Source organism: Amaranthus tricolor, chromosome 7 (genome assembly GCF_026212465.1).
Source record: "Amaranthus tricolor cultivar Red isolate AtriRed21 chromosome 7, ASM2621246v1, whole genome shotgun sequence".
Classification (NCBI taxonomy): Eukaryota; Viridiplantae; Streptophyta; class Magnoliopsida; order Caryophyllales; family Amaranthaceae; genus Amaranthus; species Amaranthus tricolor.
Genome location: NC_080053.1, coordinates 5,232,470 through 5,250,087, shown reverse-complemented (window position 1 = coordinate 5,250,087; position 17,618 = coordinate 5,232,470). Strand labels below are relative to the sequence as shown.

Genomic DNA, 17,618 nt, shown 5'->3' with positions numbered 1-17,618 from the left:
TTACCGTTTCTCCAGGTAAAGAACCAGTCAGGTATGCCAGCGGAAAATATATATCAAAGTTCGTATTATTCATGGTTAATTGAAAGTTCATATTATTGTTGGGAAATCAGTGAAAGTTCGTATTATTCAGGGTAATTTTTCCTAAAGAGTATAAGTACTCTTATGTTCCATTAAGACCATCATGTTGCGTTGAATAAAAGTACTTGTATTGTACAATGGTTTTACACTATTATTGATAGAGTAATTGACCATTCATTTGTTGTTTAAAATTCATCCATAAAATGATAAATTAATACCATTTTATTAAGTTTGTTCTCAAATTGTGAAACAGAACCATATTTAGGTAGAAATTGATCAGTTGAACGTCAAAATTAATCACAAATAGGTCAAAATTGTAATTTTTTAATGTTAATTGATCTGTTTAAAGTTTACTTTAACTTGAAATTGATACCCTTTAAGGTCAAAAATGATACCTTTAAAATTAAAATTGAAAAATACCCAGAAAATGGAAAAAACGAGAGAAAACATGTGAGGTTGAGACACACGCGAATTGGGCTGGCCCTCTTGATCTCAATTTGAGACGGTCTCGAGCAAGACCAGCTGTTTAATTTTTTGGGCTTTTTATCAATTTTGACTTTAAAGATATCAATTTTGAAAATTGATACCTTTAAGGTCAAAATTGATACCTTTAAGATTAAAATTGAAAAATGCACAGAAAATAAAAAAAATTTCCAAATTATTACATACACGAATTGAGCCGGCCCAAATTAACGATCTCGTTATGAGGCCGTTTCGTCCAAGACCAGCCGTAAAATTTACCATATATACTACATTGAATTTAAAGAGATTTCTTTTGGTTTGGAGAGACCTATACCTGAAGATTTTCTTGTTGGAGACAAGTGTTGCTATCTATCTGCTGAAACCTAATGAATGTCAATGTATTATTTCTGAAGATGTTTATTTATTGTAGAGAATAATAGTGGAGAAAGAGAATTAGATGATCATGGATGGAACGATAGTCAGCTAAAAACAATGGTTGGGCAAGTGGCAACTAATTTATTTTTTATGAGGTAAATTGTCAAATTAAATTTGACTTATTCATAATCATTCTTTTAGCATGCACTCCAAGTCTCCAAGTAATTATGATTTCTCTTGAATTCTTTAATTAGGCTTCTAATTAACTTCTAATCATACTTGGCCATTTCTGTTTTTGGTGGACTGCAACATCTAATTTGTTCCTCTCTTTAATCATAAGAATGATCAAAAGCCAACATATATACACAATCTTCATAATAAAAAGCCAACATATACTCTCTCTTTTCCTTTTTGTTTGTTCACTTTACTTTTTCACATATTTCAATGTAAATTTTGAGTCTCGATATTTCATAATACGCATAATAAAAAATTGTAAAAATTATATATATTAAAATTCTTCACATCAAGACGAATCTAACAAAATCTCACATGAATATATTTTGTTTTGAATATATACTTAAAAAATCAAATTTAAATTTCTCTCTCATAGAGTGAAAAAATTTAAAGTGGACAAAAAAAAAAAAAGGGAGAGAGTATCATTTTTCAATTATAAAAGTAAAGTTCAATATTTACGGTTTATATAAAAGTGCAATAACCATAATCATATCACCGGTGTTTGAAATTACATGTTAAACTAATTTTAAACCTTTTAACTCTCCTTATTTACCTTTGACAACCATAATTAATTCAATCCACCTAACCCAAATAAACTCATCTTCATCCCATCAACTTAAATTCTCTATGGTAAAATGGGCGGACAGGTGCAGTATGCCCTCCACCATACATATATGGCCATATCCACCTAAAATTTTATACTCGCCACCTACCCATCATTCATGGTGGGTAAAATTTTCATGCCCATACTTATCCACATGGGTATCCATTTAAACTCATCTGCATGCACTATGGCCAACTAGGTATATCCATCATGGGTATGTGCACCTTATACTCGCCTTATATTCATTCATAGTTCGAGTTATATACTTCCTAAAATTGAAATTCTTTACAAATTTAATTATATATCTAATTTTAATTTAACCACACACTGTTATAAAATTAAGTTAATATCCTTGTTTTTGTCAATAGTTTTAAATAAAAATTTACAAATTTGATATAAAATAATACATTGTAGTTATGACAGATGAATGGAAGAGGGTGCTGAGATGTTGATGTTGAAACAACTTACACTTTTAGATGTGGAGAAATTGAAAAATCAAGTTATGAAGTGTAGACGCGAATTGCTAATTATGGAACTTTTAATCTTGTTTTAGACAAGTCCTCTCTTGAGAGAATGTCTTTTGTAAAGACGACTCTCAAAAGCTCAGTCCAAATCTAATTTATGATAAATCAAAAAAAAAAAATTTGTGAAATCAAAAAACAAAAGCGCGCATGTGAGTGGAATGTGAAAAATCACATAATATATTTGGGTTATAACATAATATATTTGGTGTTATAACAACATATATTTGGGGTTATAACATAATTTATTTGGTGTTATAATAATATATTTGGAGTTATAACAATATAATATTTGAGGTTATAACATAATATATATGAGGTTATAACAACATATATTTGTGGTTATAACATAATATATTTGGGGGTTATAACATAGTATATTTAGAGTTGTAACAATATATATTTGAGTTTATAATATAAGATATATAGGTTATAAGAACATATATTTGGGGTTATAACATAATATAATTCGTGTTATAAAAATATTATACCCTAAAAAACAAACCATTATATACCCAACTACATAATTTTAAGACACCCAAATACAAAATACTATAACCCCAAACACAAACCATTACATACCCAAATATATAATGTTATAATTCCAAACACAAACCATTATATATCCAACTATATCATGTTATAACCCCAAAGACAGATCATTATATACCCAAAAATATAATACTATAACCCTAAATACCTAATATTATAACCCAAACACCTAATATTATAACCCAAACACAAATCATTATATACCAAACTATGTAATGTTCACTACTACATTAACGAGCAATGGCGACGCTCTATTGCGACGGTTAGTTATGAACCGTAGCAATAGATACTCTATTGCGACAGTTAGGACCCTATTGCTACAGTTATTTTTAAACCGTCGCAATAGACCACTTATTGCTATGGGACGGATACCTATTACTACGGTTGTGTATAAACCGTCGCAATAGACCTTATACTAATAATTTTTTTTTTCATTTCCCTCTCAAAATTGAACCCCAATCCCTCATAATCCCATTCCCTCCCTCGAAATTTCAGAATCCATACGGCGCCCATACCATTCCCTCACAAACCCAATTCCCTCACAAGCCCTAATCCCGCACACCGGAGGTAAGCCATTGCCGCCTGCACATCGGAGCCTCTGTCGCCTGCACGCCGGAGTTTCTGCCGCCTGCACGCCGGTGCTGCCGCTACGCTGCCCTTCAGCCGCCTCTGAACCCACGACAGGTAGTTTTAATTTTTTTTTGCCTTTCGTTTTCTTTAAATTTGTTGTTCTTGTTTCTTGTTGATTTCAATTTATGGGTTGTTCTTTGAATTTCTTGGGCTTTGTTGTAATTATCAGATTAATGTATGTGTATTTCATGACATAGATTAACCTTTTCTTTGCCACTGATGAATTACAATTAGATGTTGAGGGCTTAATTACTTGCGTTTTTTGGGGGTTTATGTTTGTGTGTTTTTTGGTATTGGAAATTACTTGCGTTTTTCTGGATTTACTTGCGTTTTCTAATTACTTGCGTTTTGAAATGTGAGATTCTTTCAAAGTAATGCTAAGAAAAATTGATGGAGTTACTTCAAAATTGAAGTTCTAGATGATAAGACTAAAGCAAAATTGTATTATCTTTTATTGAAATTGTATATGAATTGGAATTGTGAGCAAATGGTTCAGTCAACTTGGGCTGAAATGTTGAGAGACGGTTTGGGACCTGATCAGCGATGTTATACGATCATGATCCATGGGCGGTATGACCAAGGAAGACTTCAAGATGCAATATTGAACATTTCCTAGGCTGCATTTGATCATCTTCTGATATTGCAGGTATTCTTCTGTGAATCTTCAGTTTAGTTTAGTACTACAGGTTTTCATTTTGGCACATTTAACAAACTGTTGGCTGAAGCTACTTTTATTCTCCTCAAATCTCTATAGCATTTAAATTCCTCCATAAGAATTAATTTTATGCTTCTTGTTGGCTGAAGCTATAATCTACAAAATATTTCTATTTTCTCCTATTTGCTTAGAAATTTGTTGATATTTGGAGCAGAGGAATCAAAGAGAGATGGGGGTAATGGTATCGAGGTTAGTGAGGATGTTATTTTCTGTATTCTGATTCGGTTTGTTCAAGTTTGCAGATTATTGTCTGGGTCAGTAGTCTATCATTCCATGCATATGCAGATATCACTTATGAGAGTTCATCTGATGTAAGTCCTGATACATATGTTTGGGTTGAAGGTAGTTGTGAAACATTTATCCTATAGCGTCTTGCGATAAATTTCCTTTTATCTAATTTTTCTCATTTTGGTGTTATTTTCTTCATAGAGAGGGAAAGGCATAACAGACCTAAAACCTGCACTTCAGGTATTCTTGACTGTTAATATTGCAAATAACTGACCTTATCTCTTGCTCCTTGGCTGAATATGCTTATTTTCTTTGACAGAATATGTTTGCTGAAAATCTAGTTGAGAAAAAGGATGATTATCTTCAAACTTTCTTGACAGAGAAGGACTACATTAGGTATAACTAAGTAAAGGGATCTTTTCTAATGTGCAAAGATATGTTCTTTATATGAATTTACACCTTCTGATATGTCAGATACTTTAGCGATTCTAAATCCACTTGGTGACCAATTTATATAGTTCAATATCAATAGTATTTTTCAAATAACTTAGCTATAATCTATGCATGCTCGGACCTTATTTCCTCTACTCATATACCCTTTAGGCCATAGGTGTGAATGTTGTATAAACTCTCCTCATACACGAGGCAAAATATGCTGCATAAAATGAGGATTAGATGAGATATGACTTTTGACCTTCGGTCATTTTAGGCTTACTTTCAAAGTGTATTTTTAGTCTGCAGCTTTGAAAGAAGCTATTGATGATCTGGAATGGCCCGGATCAAGTATCAAACTAACATTACAACCAACTCCTCCTTCGGTTGCGTTCAGAAGTGAAGGCCATGGTGATCTACAGGTTAAGCTTAAAGGGTATTGAGCTCATTTGACTTTGCTTCTCTCTTGCTGATAGATGTATTTATCAGTTTTGGGCATATTTTGGGTTATTTTTTGCAGATAGACTTTATGTATTATGCAAATACTGATCTTTTAGCAGCTTTGAGCTGTGATCGTGAAGTGTCTCATCGGTACATACTAATATCCTGTAAATTCTACTCTTTGGTTTTTATTCACTATGATTCAAAGTTCTTTGATTGTATTGATAAACAGGTATAAATATAAATTCTTACAGGCAACAACTTCTAATATACCAAGTAGTGTCGTCAAAGATAACCGCGGCAGCAAGGTTACGGTTGGGAGAGGCGGAATATTGAAAGTTCAGCATCTGGTCTCCGTTGCAAGGCAATCACACTCACACTTGATGGAGCTAATGAAGAAGAGGAATTATATCAAAGTTGAAGTTCTTTGTTGATGATGAAGTCCTTTTGCAATGTTGCATGTATCAAAACCACTAATTGAACTAATTAGAGTTGGTGCTTTATTTTGTATTAGAGTTGATGAATTATATCAAAGTTAATTTTATATATATATATATATATATATATATATATATATATATATATATATATATATATATATATATATATATATATATATATATACATATATATATATATATATATATATATATATATATATATATATATATATATATATATATATATGTATATAATTTATAGCTTTATCAAGGCGTTGCAATAGAGAGCCATTACCATCGCCATAGACCCATTGGAACGGATAAAACATGGGGTTGCAATAGGTTGCAATGACCGTCGCAAAAGACTTATTATAACAGTTGCAAAGTGACCGTCGCAATAGGTCTATAGCGACAGTGATAAGAACCTATTGCTACGGTTATAGTGAGACCGTAGCAATAGATCTATAGCGACGGTGATAAGAAGCTATTGCTACGGTGAAATTGAAACCATCGCAATAGATAGCTGAACCGTTGCAATAGATCTATACCTACGGCCACAAATGCGATGGGTATGGAACCGTTGCTATAGACCTATTGCAACGGTTATTGAACCTATTGCTACGAGTATTTGGGGTAGTAATAGCTCATTAATGTAGTAGTGGTTATAATCCCAAACACAGTTCATTATATACCCAACTATACACGTGTGTTTAGAAAGTTTAATTACTTTTTCTTTTTTTTTAAAATCAAAAATTGGGTCGGTCCAAACTTGAGACGTCTCTTCAGACTGTCTCAAGTAAGAATTTGTGAATCATGAATTACATATCGAGTATCTATCCTTTTTCAAGACTTGGGCTCTATATAAATGCACACCTTGCTTAATGTCTGAAATGGCCTTGCATAGCATGCCTAACGCACAAATGGATCACCTCGCCCGTTCCATCTAATTCATCTTCTTGGTCGAAGCCAATACGATATATTTAAACTCAATCTCAAATACCAAGAAGGTTCCAAATATCCATTACCTCATAGTCACATAGATGCAAGACCGTAATTGAAAAATGGTTTTGACTTTGAATTTGATGTTTTAACTCAGAATAAGACTTGAGATTTAGTCCCCAATCCTTCTAATGTCAGAGTTTTTTTGTTTTCTACGGACTTTTAGACATAAAAAGCATTCTGATGGTACTGTTAAACAACATAGTGTAGGTCGAAATGTGAGCATTGACTATGGTGGGACATATAGTCCTTCTGCGAAACCATCCACGATTTGTTTATTCTTAGTCTGGCATTATTTAAGAAGTGACTTATTTATCAACTTAGCATCAAAATTACGTTCTTGTATCACTATTGGAAAAAACTTCATTTTCTGCGGTTTTTTGGCCATTATTTGCTGCGGTTTTGGCCCTAAGCAATAGCGATAGCAGCAAATGACCTATTTTAAATGCTGCGTTTTAAAACCGCAGCAAAAAAGAGCATTATTTGCTGCGGTCAGCCCCCAAAACCGCAGCAAATAAGTGGCAATTTGCTGCGTTCAGCCCCCAAAACCGCAGCAAATAATCACCACTTATTTGCTGCGGTTTTGGGGGCTGACCGCAGCAAATAGTTATTATTTTTTTTTCTTTTTTCGTTTTATACTAATAATAATCCAATAATAATGTACAATGTAATAACAATGATTCATCCAATAATAATCCAATGATAATCACAAATAATCACCAATAATCTCTTTGTAATAAAAAACTCTCGATCGTATATATAATATAATATTATGTACATACATATATATATATATATAATAATATACATTAAAGTCCTAAAAAATCTATACTAATTACAATTTATCAAGGACAAAAATTAGCAAGATACGTGGCAATCTTGTCTTTTAATTCGCGCATCTCTCCACTTCTCAGAGGGCGTATTTCTGTAACAGACTCAAAATTCTTAATTTTAATCTTTCGATTAATTATTCCGAATTTTCAATTCAAATCTCTAATCCTTTGATTATCCATTTCAAACCATCTTTAATTCCTAAATCTTTTTCGATTTTGTAATTTCTTTCAAATATTAAACCTTAAAATAGTATTTTGTTTAAAATCTTTTTATAAGCACTAAAATATTATTTTATTATTTTATAGTGCGAAAAGTAAAATTTTATTATTATATTCATGGTTTTGTAAAACGTTACTTTTTAACTTTCTTCCTTAAACTAACATTACTACTTATTATTTTAACCTTATAATTTTGATATAATTATTTTATACATAAAAATGAGTCGTATTTTTATTATTAGCATTAAGTATAGTTTAAGCAAAATTTTAAATAAACTACATATTTTCATGATCAAATTTACCCATTATTTTAAAGTATATTCACTTGTACATACTAGAACAATATTTTGATGAACCAAAATCCTTTCTATGGTAACCCATGATGTTCATCACTTACACAAGCTATCACCATTTCCTTACACAAGCTAACCTTCTTCTACACTCCAAACTCTTACACGTTCACTTACACACTCCAACTCTTACACATTCACTTACACACTCTAAATCACTTACACAAGTTAACCTTCTTCAATACTCCTAACACTCTTTTTCATACAATCTAATGAACTACAAAGTTGCCCAAACCATTATAAATACCCCCTTAGCCATGATATCACTTACACCACCATCATCAAATCTTTCTAACATTCTTTCTTATATTTTCACTTCATTAAAATCTTACTACATTAATACCTTTATTAATTGAAGAAATTAAAGAACATGGAGCTTAGAACACTCTTTATTTAGCTTAAATCATCATCATTATTTTGGGAGTTGGGATTAATTATCTTTGGAGCATTATTATCTATCTTGGAGGATTTTATTTCTTATTATTTTCCTAATTAGCACTTAGTACTAATCCTTGGTGTTAGTATGGTATAACTTCTTACCCTACTCTTTTTGTGGAATTTTACATTATATTTACCTTATAATATGCAAAGTATGAAATATGTTGATATATTTTAGTGGAATTTAGATCAAGATTATATTAATCATGTGTATGCTAAAAGTATTTTTAGTATGTTAATTTAATAATCTTTGAACAAGTTTAGGAAGTTGAGTGCAAAATTATATTTTAGTGATATTAAGCATGATTTATATTATAAACTAGTGCTAGTATATTTATGAGTTATGTGTTACATTAGAAATGTTATTATATTTAAGAATTTATTTTATGTTAGAATTTTGTATTAATATGTTTATGTTAGTCTTCAAACTAGTTTATAAGGTAGTAAGTTATTTTATGAACGTATTTTACTAAGTATGATTATATTAAGAATATTGTTATTATACGTTATTCTGAGATTTAAGTTTATCCTTAAAGTAATAGTAAATTTCTAAGTTATTGTGTAAAGTTTTTATTTTTTTTTAGTAGTTATGTTAATTATTTAAATCTTGAATTTACTATAATAAATTAAATGAAGTTGTTTTGTTAGTGAAAAAGGTCCCAAAATACTCATAGGCCATTCGACCATTATCATATTAAAAAGAAAAAGAGTTTGATTTTTTTTTATATATATTATTATAAGCTATTTTGTGATAATATTAAAACAAAATCTTAAAAGTTATTTTTGAGAAAGCTTTATAAGTTATTAAATATTGAAGTGATTTTCTTGAATATATGAGATTTCATAATTAAAAAAAAATAAATATAAAAAAAAAAAAACTTTTGTGACATTTAATTACTATTTAGTACAAAATAATATTTTATCTGCTAATTATTTGACCAAAATTTATATAAAAAGATATAAAAGTAATTTTAGTAAACTTGTTCTTAAACTATGTGTGAAATATTGATTTTTGTGAAATTATAAGTTTTATTTGTTTTATAACTAGAATGTTGATTTTTGCGAATCTAATAAGTTTACTTGTTTTTCCAAACTTGAAATAATTATTTTTGGTAAACTTGTTGAATTTTGAAAACTTATCCAAATGTTGCAGTTTAACTTGAATTTTAATTAGAATGTTTGATTTTGTGAGGAGAATAAAGTTTTATTTATTTTAAAGTTGGAAATTTTGATTTTGGGAACTTATTTCAAGAGAAATAGATTTTAGTAGCTACTTGTGGAAAATACTAATTTAGAGACTATTAATAAAATATTAAGTTATTAGTGTGAATTTAGTGACCTATTAAAATAAAGTTATAAATAAAATTTAATGTGTAAAAATTAAGTAATGAACATATAAAGACGTAAAGGTTATGATTAAGAATTATATTAAATAAATGAAGTTACCACTTAGGTTGGTCAAATTCAAATTCAAAGTCAACTTGGAGTAATAAAAATGTGATGTACTTGTGTGAAATGTATTGATTGAATGACCCTAATAGTAAGGTAATGTCGAACCATGGACCGGCATGTAAAATCCCGGCGTCCGTGTTGGCCGGCACGTAAAATGCGGTGTAAGACAGGGGGTTCGCTACCTATCCTGTAGAGCTTGAGCATAAATATTGTATTGGAGGGGTGACGACTCCCACCACAGTTAGGGTTTAGGACTACGGTTCTCACCTAACCAGACCCTTACATATATCAGGTGTCATATTGATATGCTTGTTGATCAGTGATAAACTTGATTAGTGTTGATGCTATGATGCATGGTACGGTTATGAGTATTAACCAAATGAACTTACTCAAGTGTTAAGATTATCGAATTGTATAAGTGGCAGTAACGTACTTCTGTCAGGATCGAGAATGGTATCTTAATGACTTAAAAGTATGTAACAGAAAAAGAACGTGGTAAAAGTATACGGTAGTGTCAGTTAAGCGCTGACCGATTCAATCGGCTGTCATCCGTATCATGGATGGCAGCATTTTGCAGGATTTAGTTCAGGTTCCGATCCAGGCCGCAGCTATTACTGATTTATCGGGAACTTAGCTGCTTTTTGTATCTTCATTGATGACTTGATGATGATGTATTTTTTTTTTCTTTTTGAGCAAACAATATTTCTTATCAGAGGTAATAATATTTTACTTTTGTTTTAAACAGTTTTAGTTTTATGATTTAAAGTTTTTAACAATTCGGCATTTTGAGACTTCCGCAATATTTTTTTTGTATTAAACATTATTATTAAATGTTAATTATGTATCGAGATTGCCGCTCTTGTTACAGTTTCCCTCGGAATGTCGTATAAAACCTATAATATAAAATAAAATTAAAAGATTAATAAACATTAGATTTTACCAATAATAATAATTTAAGAACGTAACAAATACTTACGGCATCTATGTTTTCGACTCCAACCTCCTTCACGGATTTTAAGATATTGTCCATGTATTTGAGAGTGTAGTAGCCGCAATAAACGGAATTAGAAGGTTGTCGAAAGCACTAAGAGAAAAAAGATGTTAGTGTCAAAAAAGCATAAAAACGCATAAAATTGCAACTTAACACGTAATTTCTAGCATATGACTATGATTTTCAATTCTAACCACTTCAACACAATAATATATACAAAATAGTGTTGTGTGCCAAGTTTCGTGCAAAAAAAAAAAAACCAAGTTTGAGCTACTTTATGTGCAAAAGTGCCAAAAACGGTTAAAAACCCTTAAAATCGCAACCTAACACGTAATTTCTAGCATATGACTATGATTTTCAATTCTAACCACTTCAACACAATAATATATACCAAATAGTGCTATGTGCCAAGTTTCGTGCAAAACAAACCAAGTTTGAGCTACTTTATGCGCAAAAGTGCCAAAAACGCTTAAAAACGCATAAAATCGCAACTTAATACGTAATTTCTAGCATATGACTATGATTTTCAATTATAACCACTTCAACACATAAAATTTATACCAAATAGTGTTGTGTGCCAAGTTTCGTGCAAAAAAAACCAATTTTGAGCTACCTTATGCGCAAAAGTGTCAAAAACGCATAAAATCGCAACTTAACACGTAATTTCTAGCATATGACTATGATTTTCAATAGTATATACCAAATAGTGTTGTGTGCCAAGTTTCGTGCAAAAAAAACCAAGTTTGAGCTACTTTATGCGCAAAAGTGCCAAAAAAGCTTAAAAACGCATAAAATCGAATTTGTGTACCTTTATTGCTGTCCATTTTGGAAATGTGGCTCTGGATTTAGATCCCATTTGTCCACGCACTTTTTTCATTGTGCTGAAACGCATGGGAAAAGTAATACTATATATATATATATATATATATATATATATATATATATATATATATATATATATATATATATATATATATATATATATATATATATATATATATATATATATATATATATATATATATATATATATATATATATATATATATATATATATATATATATATATATATATATATATATATATATATATATATATATATATATATATATATATATATATATATATATATATATATATATATATATATATATATATATATATATATATATATATATATAACACTTAATTAAATCAAATTGGTAAAATAATTAATATTACGTACGCATTCAACAACGCTTTGAATTTTGTGTTGCGAGGCGGGCTTTAAGGTTTTTGTAATGACTTGAAGATGTGCACAGTGTTCGTTAAAGGACATATGACCAAAAGTATCAAATGCAAACTACAAACGCAAATTTAAAATCAACAAATTAGAGAATAGGTGACTTTAAATATCAAAAGATAAGTTCAATTTCAAAAATAAAACTTACTCTTCCATATATGGAGCCAGAATGAACGTGTGCTTAGATGCAAGGGAATTAGTCAAAGCAGTCTCAATGTATGCTCTGACGTCATCTGGATCATTTACACATTTAGTACCCGAAATCGACTCAGGACAAAACCATCCAATTTTTATTGGAGGTTCGCAAGAATTTAGCTCCTCGTAAGCCGCACTAAACTCACGAATAAGAAAATTTTGTTAGTAATTCAGTTATTAAAACAATTAAACAACAATGCCTAACTTGTAAGATAATGAGCATCACCTCATGTAGACATGGATAAGAGCTACATTCAGCATCTCTGCTCTCAAAAATTGCCCAATGTCACTAGGACCAATAATTACAAACGGGCTTTCTAAAAAGCAGAATTGGTCCTTCTGTAGGTTTAGAATGATTGGGTCCTCCTCACGCAGGCGAGATGCACAAGTGTGCAGCCATTTGCAATCTTGAGAGAGATCGTTTAGCTCCGCATAAGTCAAAATTGGAGTGCTTGGCATCGACTTTGACCCAGTCGACACCTTTGCTGAGGAACCGATCTCTCTCCAAGATCCCTTTGGACTCTTTTGCTATTTCAATTTATACAATTAAATTAGTGTAAGCATGCAATTAAAAAAATAAAAATAAATAAGGTACAAATGATTCTTACCATGTTAGTGAATCGGACTCAAGCATATGGCCATGTGACGAAACTACCTAGGGCGTCTGATAGTTTCTCAAGGCTCCATGCTGGCATTGGAACCGGGAGTGAGAAATCTTCAAACCCCTTTACCATAGTTTCCACGGTCACACTGATGTGGCCACTTGTAACAGGCATCGAATGCACTGTTTGGCCCTCTTTGGTTGGCTGGGCCACACCATATGCAACCTCAGTTAAGTCGCCATCACTAGCAACACCTAACTGAGGCAGCAAAAGAGAACAAGGGGTCGCCTCCTGAAAATTGTGTCGTTTAGTATAATAAGCATCATAATAAAATATTAAAACGCGTTGCAATTTAAATTAATAAGTTCTTATATATTTAAAAACTATGTACCTGTAGCACTGGCTCCGGATTTTGAGCAACGGAGTTTGTGGTCTCCCGTGTGGGGTTTTCCCCTTCAGCGAAAGTAATGGGCAGGGGTGCTACGGGGGTAATGGGCTCGGGTGTTGGCTCGACCGAAGCATTAGAATCCCCATGTTGACTTTCCTGATCTTCGACAATCAGGTTTGCCAAGTCAACAACGGGTGCTCCCATCTTCTGCAACACGACGGCCAGTTTGGCGAGAACGTCCTTCGTAATCTCTGCTTGGAGGGTTGCTACTTCATCCCGCAGCGTCGTTCGGGATTGAGTAGCAACACACTCTTTGCCGAATGCCTTCTGTAACCCCACGCTGACGCCTCCCTTTCCGACTACCCGCCCACTGTGGTCTTTCCCTAAGACCATATGAAATGCGTCAACATTGCCTCTTGGGGTGAACTCCCCCGTAGCTTCTTTTTCCTTCCAGCCCATCTGTTCAAATAAAAAGAGACATATATAGCAATTAGTATAAGTAAATCAAAGCCAAAAAATACAAAACAAATCAAGAATATACTTAATAATTTCAAAACTCACCACAGCATCAGCAACCTTCTTCGTTCCCGTATCATTAATGGTAAATTTACCACTTGCATCTCGGGAATGAAGCCCGCAATACCAATCACGCACCCGATCTCTAGTAGGAGTATTCACGGATGCGAAGGTAGTCGTAGATGAGGGCGTGGATGAACTTTGATTGGGGTATAAACTCGCATCCACCCACTATTTTCGGACCTCATCGTACGTTTTTTGGCCCAAGTGATGGTAAAACTTTCTTTTATTTGCAGAATCAAAAGATTTACCACGCTTTTCCTAATTAACCAATAGAAATCAAATGTCATGTATTAGTTTAATGCCCATATTTCGTAGGGCATCTTCGAAGGTGCTTGCTCTCCACCTTCGTTTCCCGTTTTGACCTTTTTGGTCGTACGGGCATGCCTCTTCGTAATCCAGCCAGTTACTAGCTTGGATTTGAAATCTCTGAATCTTTCAGCAACAGCTGAAAGAAACACATTCTTCTTGTCCTCATCGCTCTCGATGTGGAAAAGATTCTACAAAAAAAAGTTATATTTATTACTGTCAATTAAATTAATTTTAAAATGAAACTAAATGAGTAAAAATAGTAAAGTTGCTTACCAAAGTATCATTCCATAGAGAGTTTTTCAAACCCTCTGGAACCTCGTTCCATGCGTGCAATATGGAAATCTTGCGGATACATAGGCCCACTTGTTTTCCATATTGCCTACGCCATTTTCCGCAGGGTTGACCCAATGCATTGTATTCCAAATGTATGGGTTCTGTGACTTTTAGGTTTTTCGTAGGACCTCGCCTTTTTCTTTTCTTACTGGTAGTGGGAGCATCCATTGGTGGGGCGTCTTCAGTCTCAAAATCATTGTCAATTGGTGGAGCGTCTTCAGCCATACACTCGTATCTCACAATTTGGTCCTCTTCACTGCCGTAACTACGATGCTCATTATCCGAGGTCTCAATCTCGGGGACAATTTTGTCTCTGAATAGATGCATTGTATATCAGTACCTGAAAGAGTATGAATAGAAATATATTAGAACATAAGCTAAGTAATATAAAGAACACAAGTCAAAAACACGAGGACGTTTTCCTAACTCATCCTCGACTCCCTCCATCATCTCATCAACACGATCCACATCCTCGTCGACATTCTCTTCATCTGTCTCATACCCATCAACATGATCTACTACATCCTCATTGACATCGGCCACATTATTGACGTCCTCAACAACACTTTTCTCTTTGTAAACTCCCTCCTCACCATGCCAAACCCAAACATGATATTGAGGCCCAAACCCACGTCGAAGTATGTGCTCCCTAAGGATATCAACACTATCTACCTTTGATACATTGCCACAACTGACACATGGGCAATAAAAACCAACTCCCTCCGTCCTAACTTGATGTTCAACCGCAATACTACAAAATTCTAATACGCCATCAATAAATTCCGACGATTCAATGCTTCCATACATCTAAGAACGATCTTTTGTCATCCTAATTAGTGTGATTAATTGATTCAAAACAAAATTATTACACAACTTTTAAACATATATACTTATTTCTAACAAACATATTTAACCCTAAAAAAATATATACTTATTTATACCAAATCTATTTAACCCTAAATATACATACTTCATATTCTAATTCTATACTTCATACTTCAATATTAAGCACTACATTGTAAATAAAATCAAATTCTAATTCTAATAGTTAAAGACATAACTATAACAACAAACCACATTTTTAACAAATTACACAAATATTTAACAAACTAATAACATAAACTTGAATAATGTAAATTTCACAAATAGTAAAATTTTGCTCAAATAATATCCAGATTTGGCATACTAGCATACAAGCAAAAGCAAAACATATCATTTGCAAATAACAATTCAAACAAAAATTCACTAAATTACTAAATTATATGTTAAACAATAAAGATATGAACTTGCAAATTAGTAAAATAAATATAATTACCTTAATTTCGTGGGTTATGTTATCTACAACGAAAAACAGAGAAGCAAAATTAGTATACAAACGGTTGCCATAATTTTCGAGTTTTTTCATGAATATCTTGCAAAACTTAAATGCTTTACAAATTAAAAGGAGAAAAAAATACCTTAATGTCGTGGGTTTTGAAGATGAACAAGACCAAAGTATTAAATTTCGTGGTTTTATGAACTAAGAAGATGAAGAACTTTGAAGAAACTTTTAACACTGCGTTTTTCGAGTTTGCAGATGAAGATGAAGAACTTTGTGAAGATGAAGAACTTTGATGTTACGTTTGTTAAGTTGAAGAAGAGGAATGAAGCAGATGAAGATGAAGATGAAGTGTTTTTTCAATGGGTTTGTGAGAGAATACAAATGCAGCAATGAAGAAGTCGAGTTTGTGAAAAAAAAAATTGAAATGGCGGGTTTTAATTTATTTGTGTAATGGTTATTTGCTGCGGGCCTCGATAACCGGAGCAATTAAAGTATTTGTGTAATGGTTATTTGCTGGGTCAGAAGGCACTCAGCGGGACGCGGAGATTTACGCGAGGCGCGGAATTGGGTCTGTTTGCCTCTAAATTTTTTCTTCACTTTTTTTTTTAAAAATACTTATTTGTTGCGGTCATTAAATAACCGCAGCAAATAATGCTTATATTTTATTTATTTATTTATTTTAGTTTAAAATGCACTTATTTGCTGCGGGCCATAGCAAAACCGCAGCAATTAATTGTGCTACTGAGTATTTGCTGCGGTCAAACCTTAAAACAGCAGCAATTTGTTGTTTTTTTTTTCTAATTCTATTTCCTATTTATTGCTGCATATATAATAAAACCGCAGCAAATGATACGCAGCAAATACGTTTTTTTCCACTAGTGTATGGTACTTTGTTTAAAATTTCTAACACAAATTCTTGTGAGAGACGATCTCTTTGAAAGACCATCTCTAATTGGGCCGGCCCATTATATATTTTTTAAAATATTATAAGTAGCATTAAGAATGATGTAAGTAGACATTTGAATATTAAAAGTAGGCATTAAGGATACGATAAATAAGCATTAAGGATAATGTAAGTAGGCATTAAGAATATGATAAGTAGGTATTAATTTTTAATGGGCTGGCTTTGAGATATGTCTCTCAAAGAGACAGTCTCTCAAGAGAATAGTTGAATTTCTAATAAGACTTGTGTACTTTAGTTATTTCCATGGTATTTGCATAAGATATCAGGCTATGGGGGTTGTATCCATCCTAGGGAAAATATACCATGGGATGATCTCATTTGTACATCAATGTCTTCATTTGGATCCTTTCCTACTCTAATGAATACCAAATCTAAACTCAGTGCATCCTCATTATATCCCTTCAAGGATTCTACTCTCTGCCCCAGTCTTGCCTGTGCCTTATAATATTTCACTTTTACTAGATCATGCATTTCATATGGTGTGCATAAGTAACCCTTTTATGTATAACCCTATGACTTCTCAAATACATGTTATCGTCACATACTAAGATATATTCGTGGAAAACTTAATTATGGTCATAATTTGTATCCTTTATCCACCGTTATTCTTCTCTTCTATATCAATGCTGATTGGGCAGGATACCCTGATG

General features: G+C 32.2%; 1 protein-coding gene and 1 long non-coding RNA gene across 2 annotated transcripts; both read left to right on the top strand.

The window, feature by feature from the left end:
• Positions 1-4,403: 4,403 nt before the first annotated feature.
• Positions 4,404-4,797, top strand: LOC130818912 (uncharacterized). Its single transcript, XR_009044035.1, has 3 exons — positions 4,404-4,482; positions 4,601-4,639; positions 4,719-4,797. It is a non-coding gene; the product is annotated as an uncharacterized LOC130818912 (long non-coding RNA).
• A 69-nt stretch (positions 4,798-4,866) lies between these two features.
• LOC130818412 (uncharacterized) lies at positions 4,867-5,706 on the top strand. The gene is made up of 5 exons (XM_057684583.1): positions 4,867-4,900; positions 5,010-5,020; positions 5,134-5,253; positions 5,352-5,422; positions 5,505-5,706. Exons 1-5 carry the CDS (start codon positions 4,867-4,869, stop codon positions 5,704-5,706), a joined length of 438 nt encoding a protein of 145 aa, XP_057540566.1.
• Positions 5,707-17,618: the final 11,912 nt, after the last annotated feature.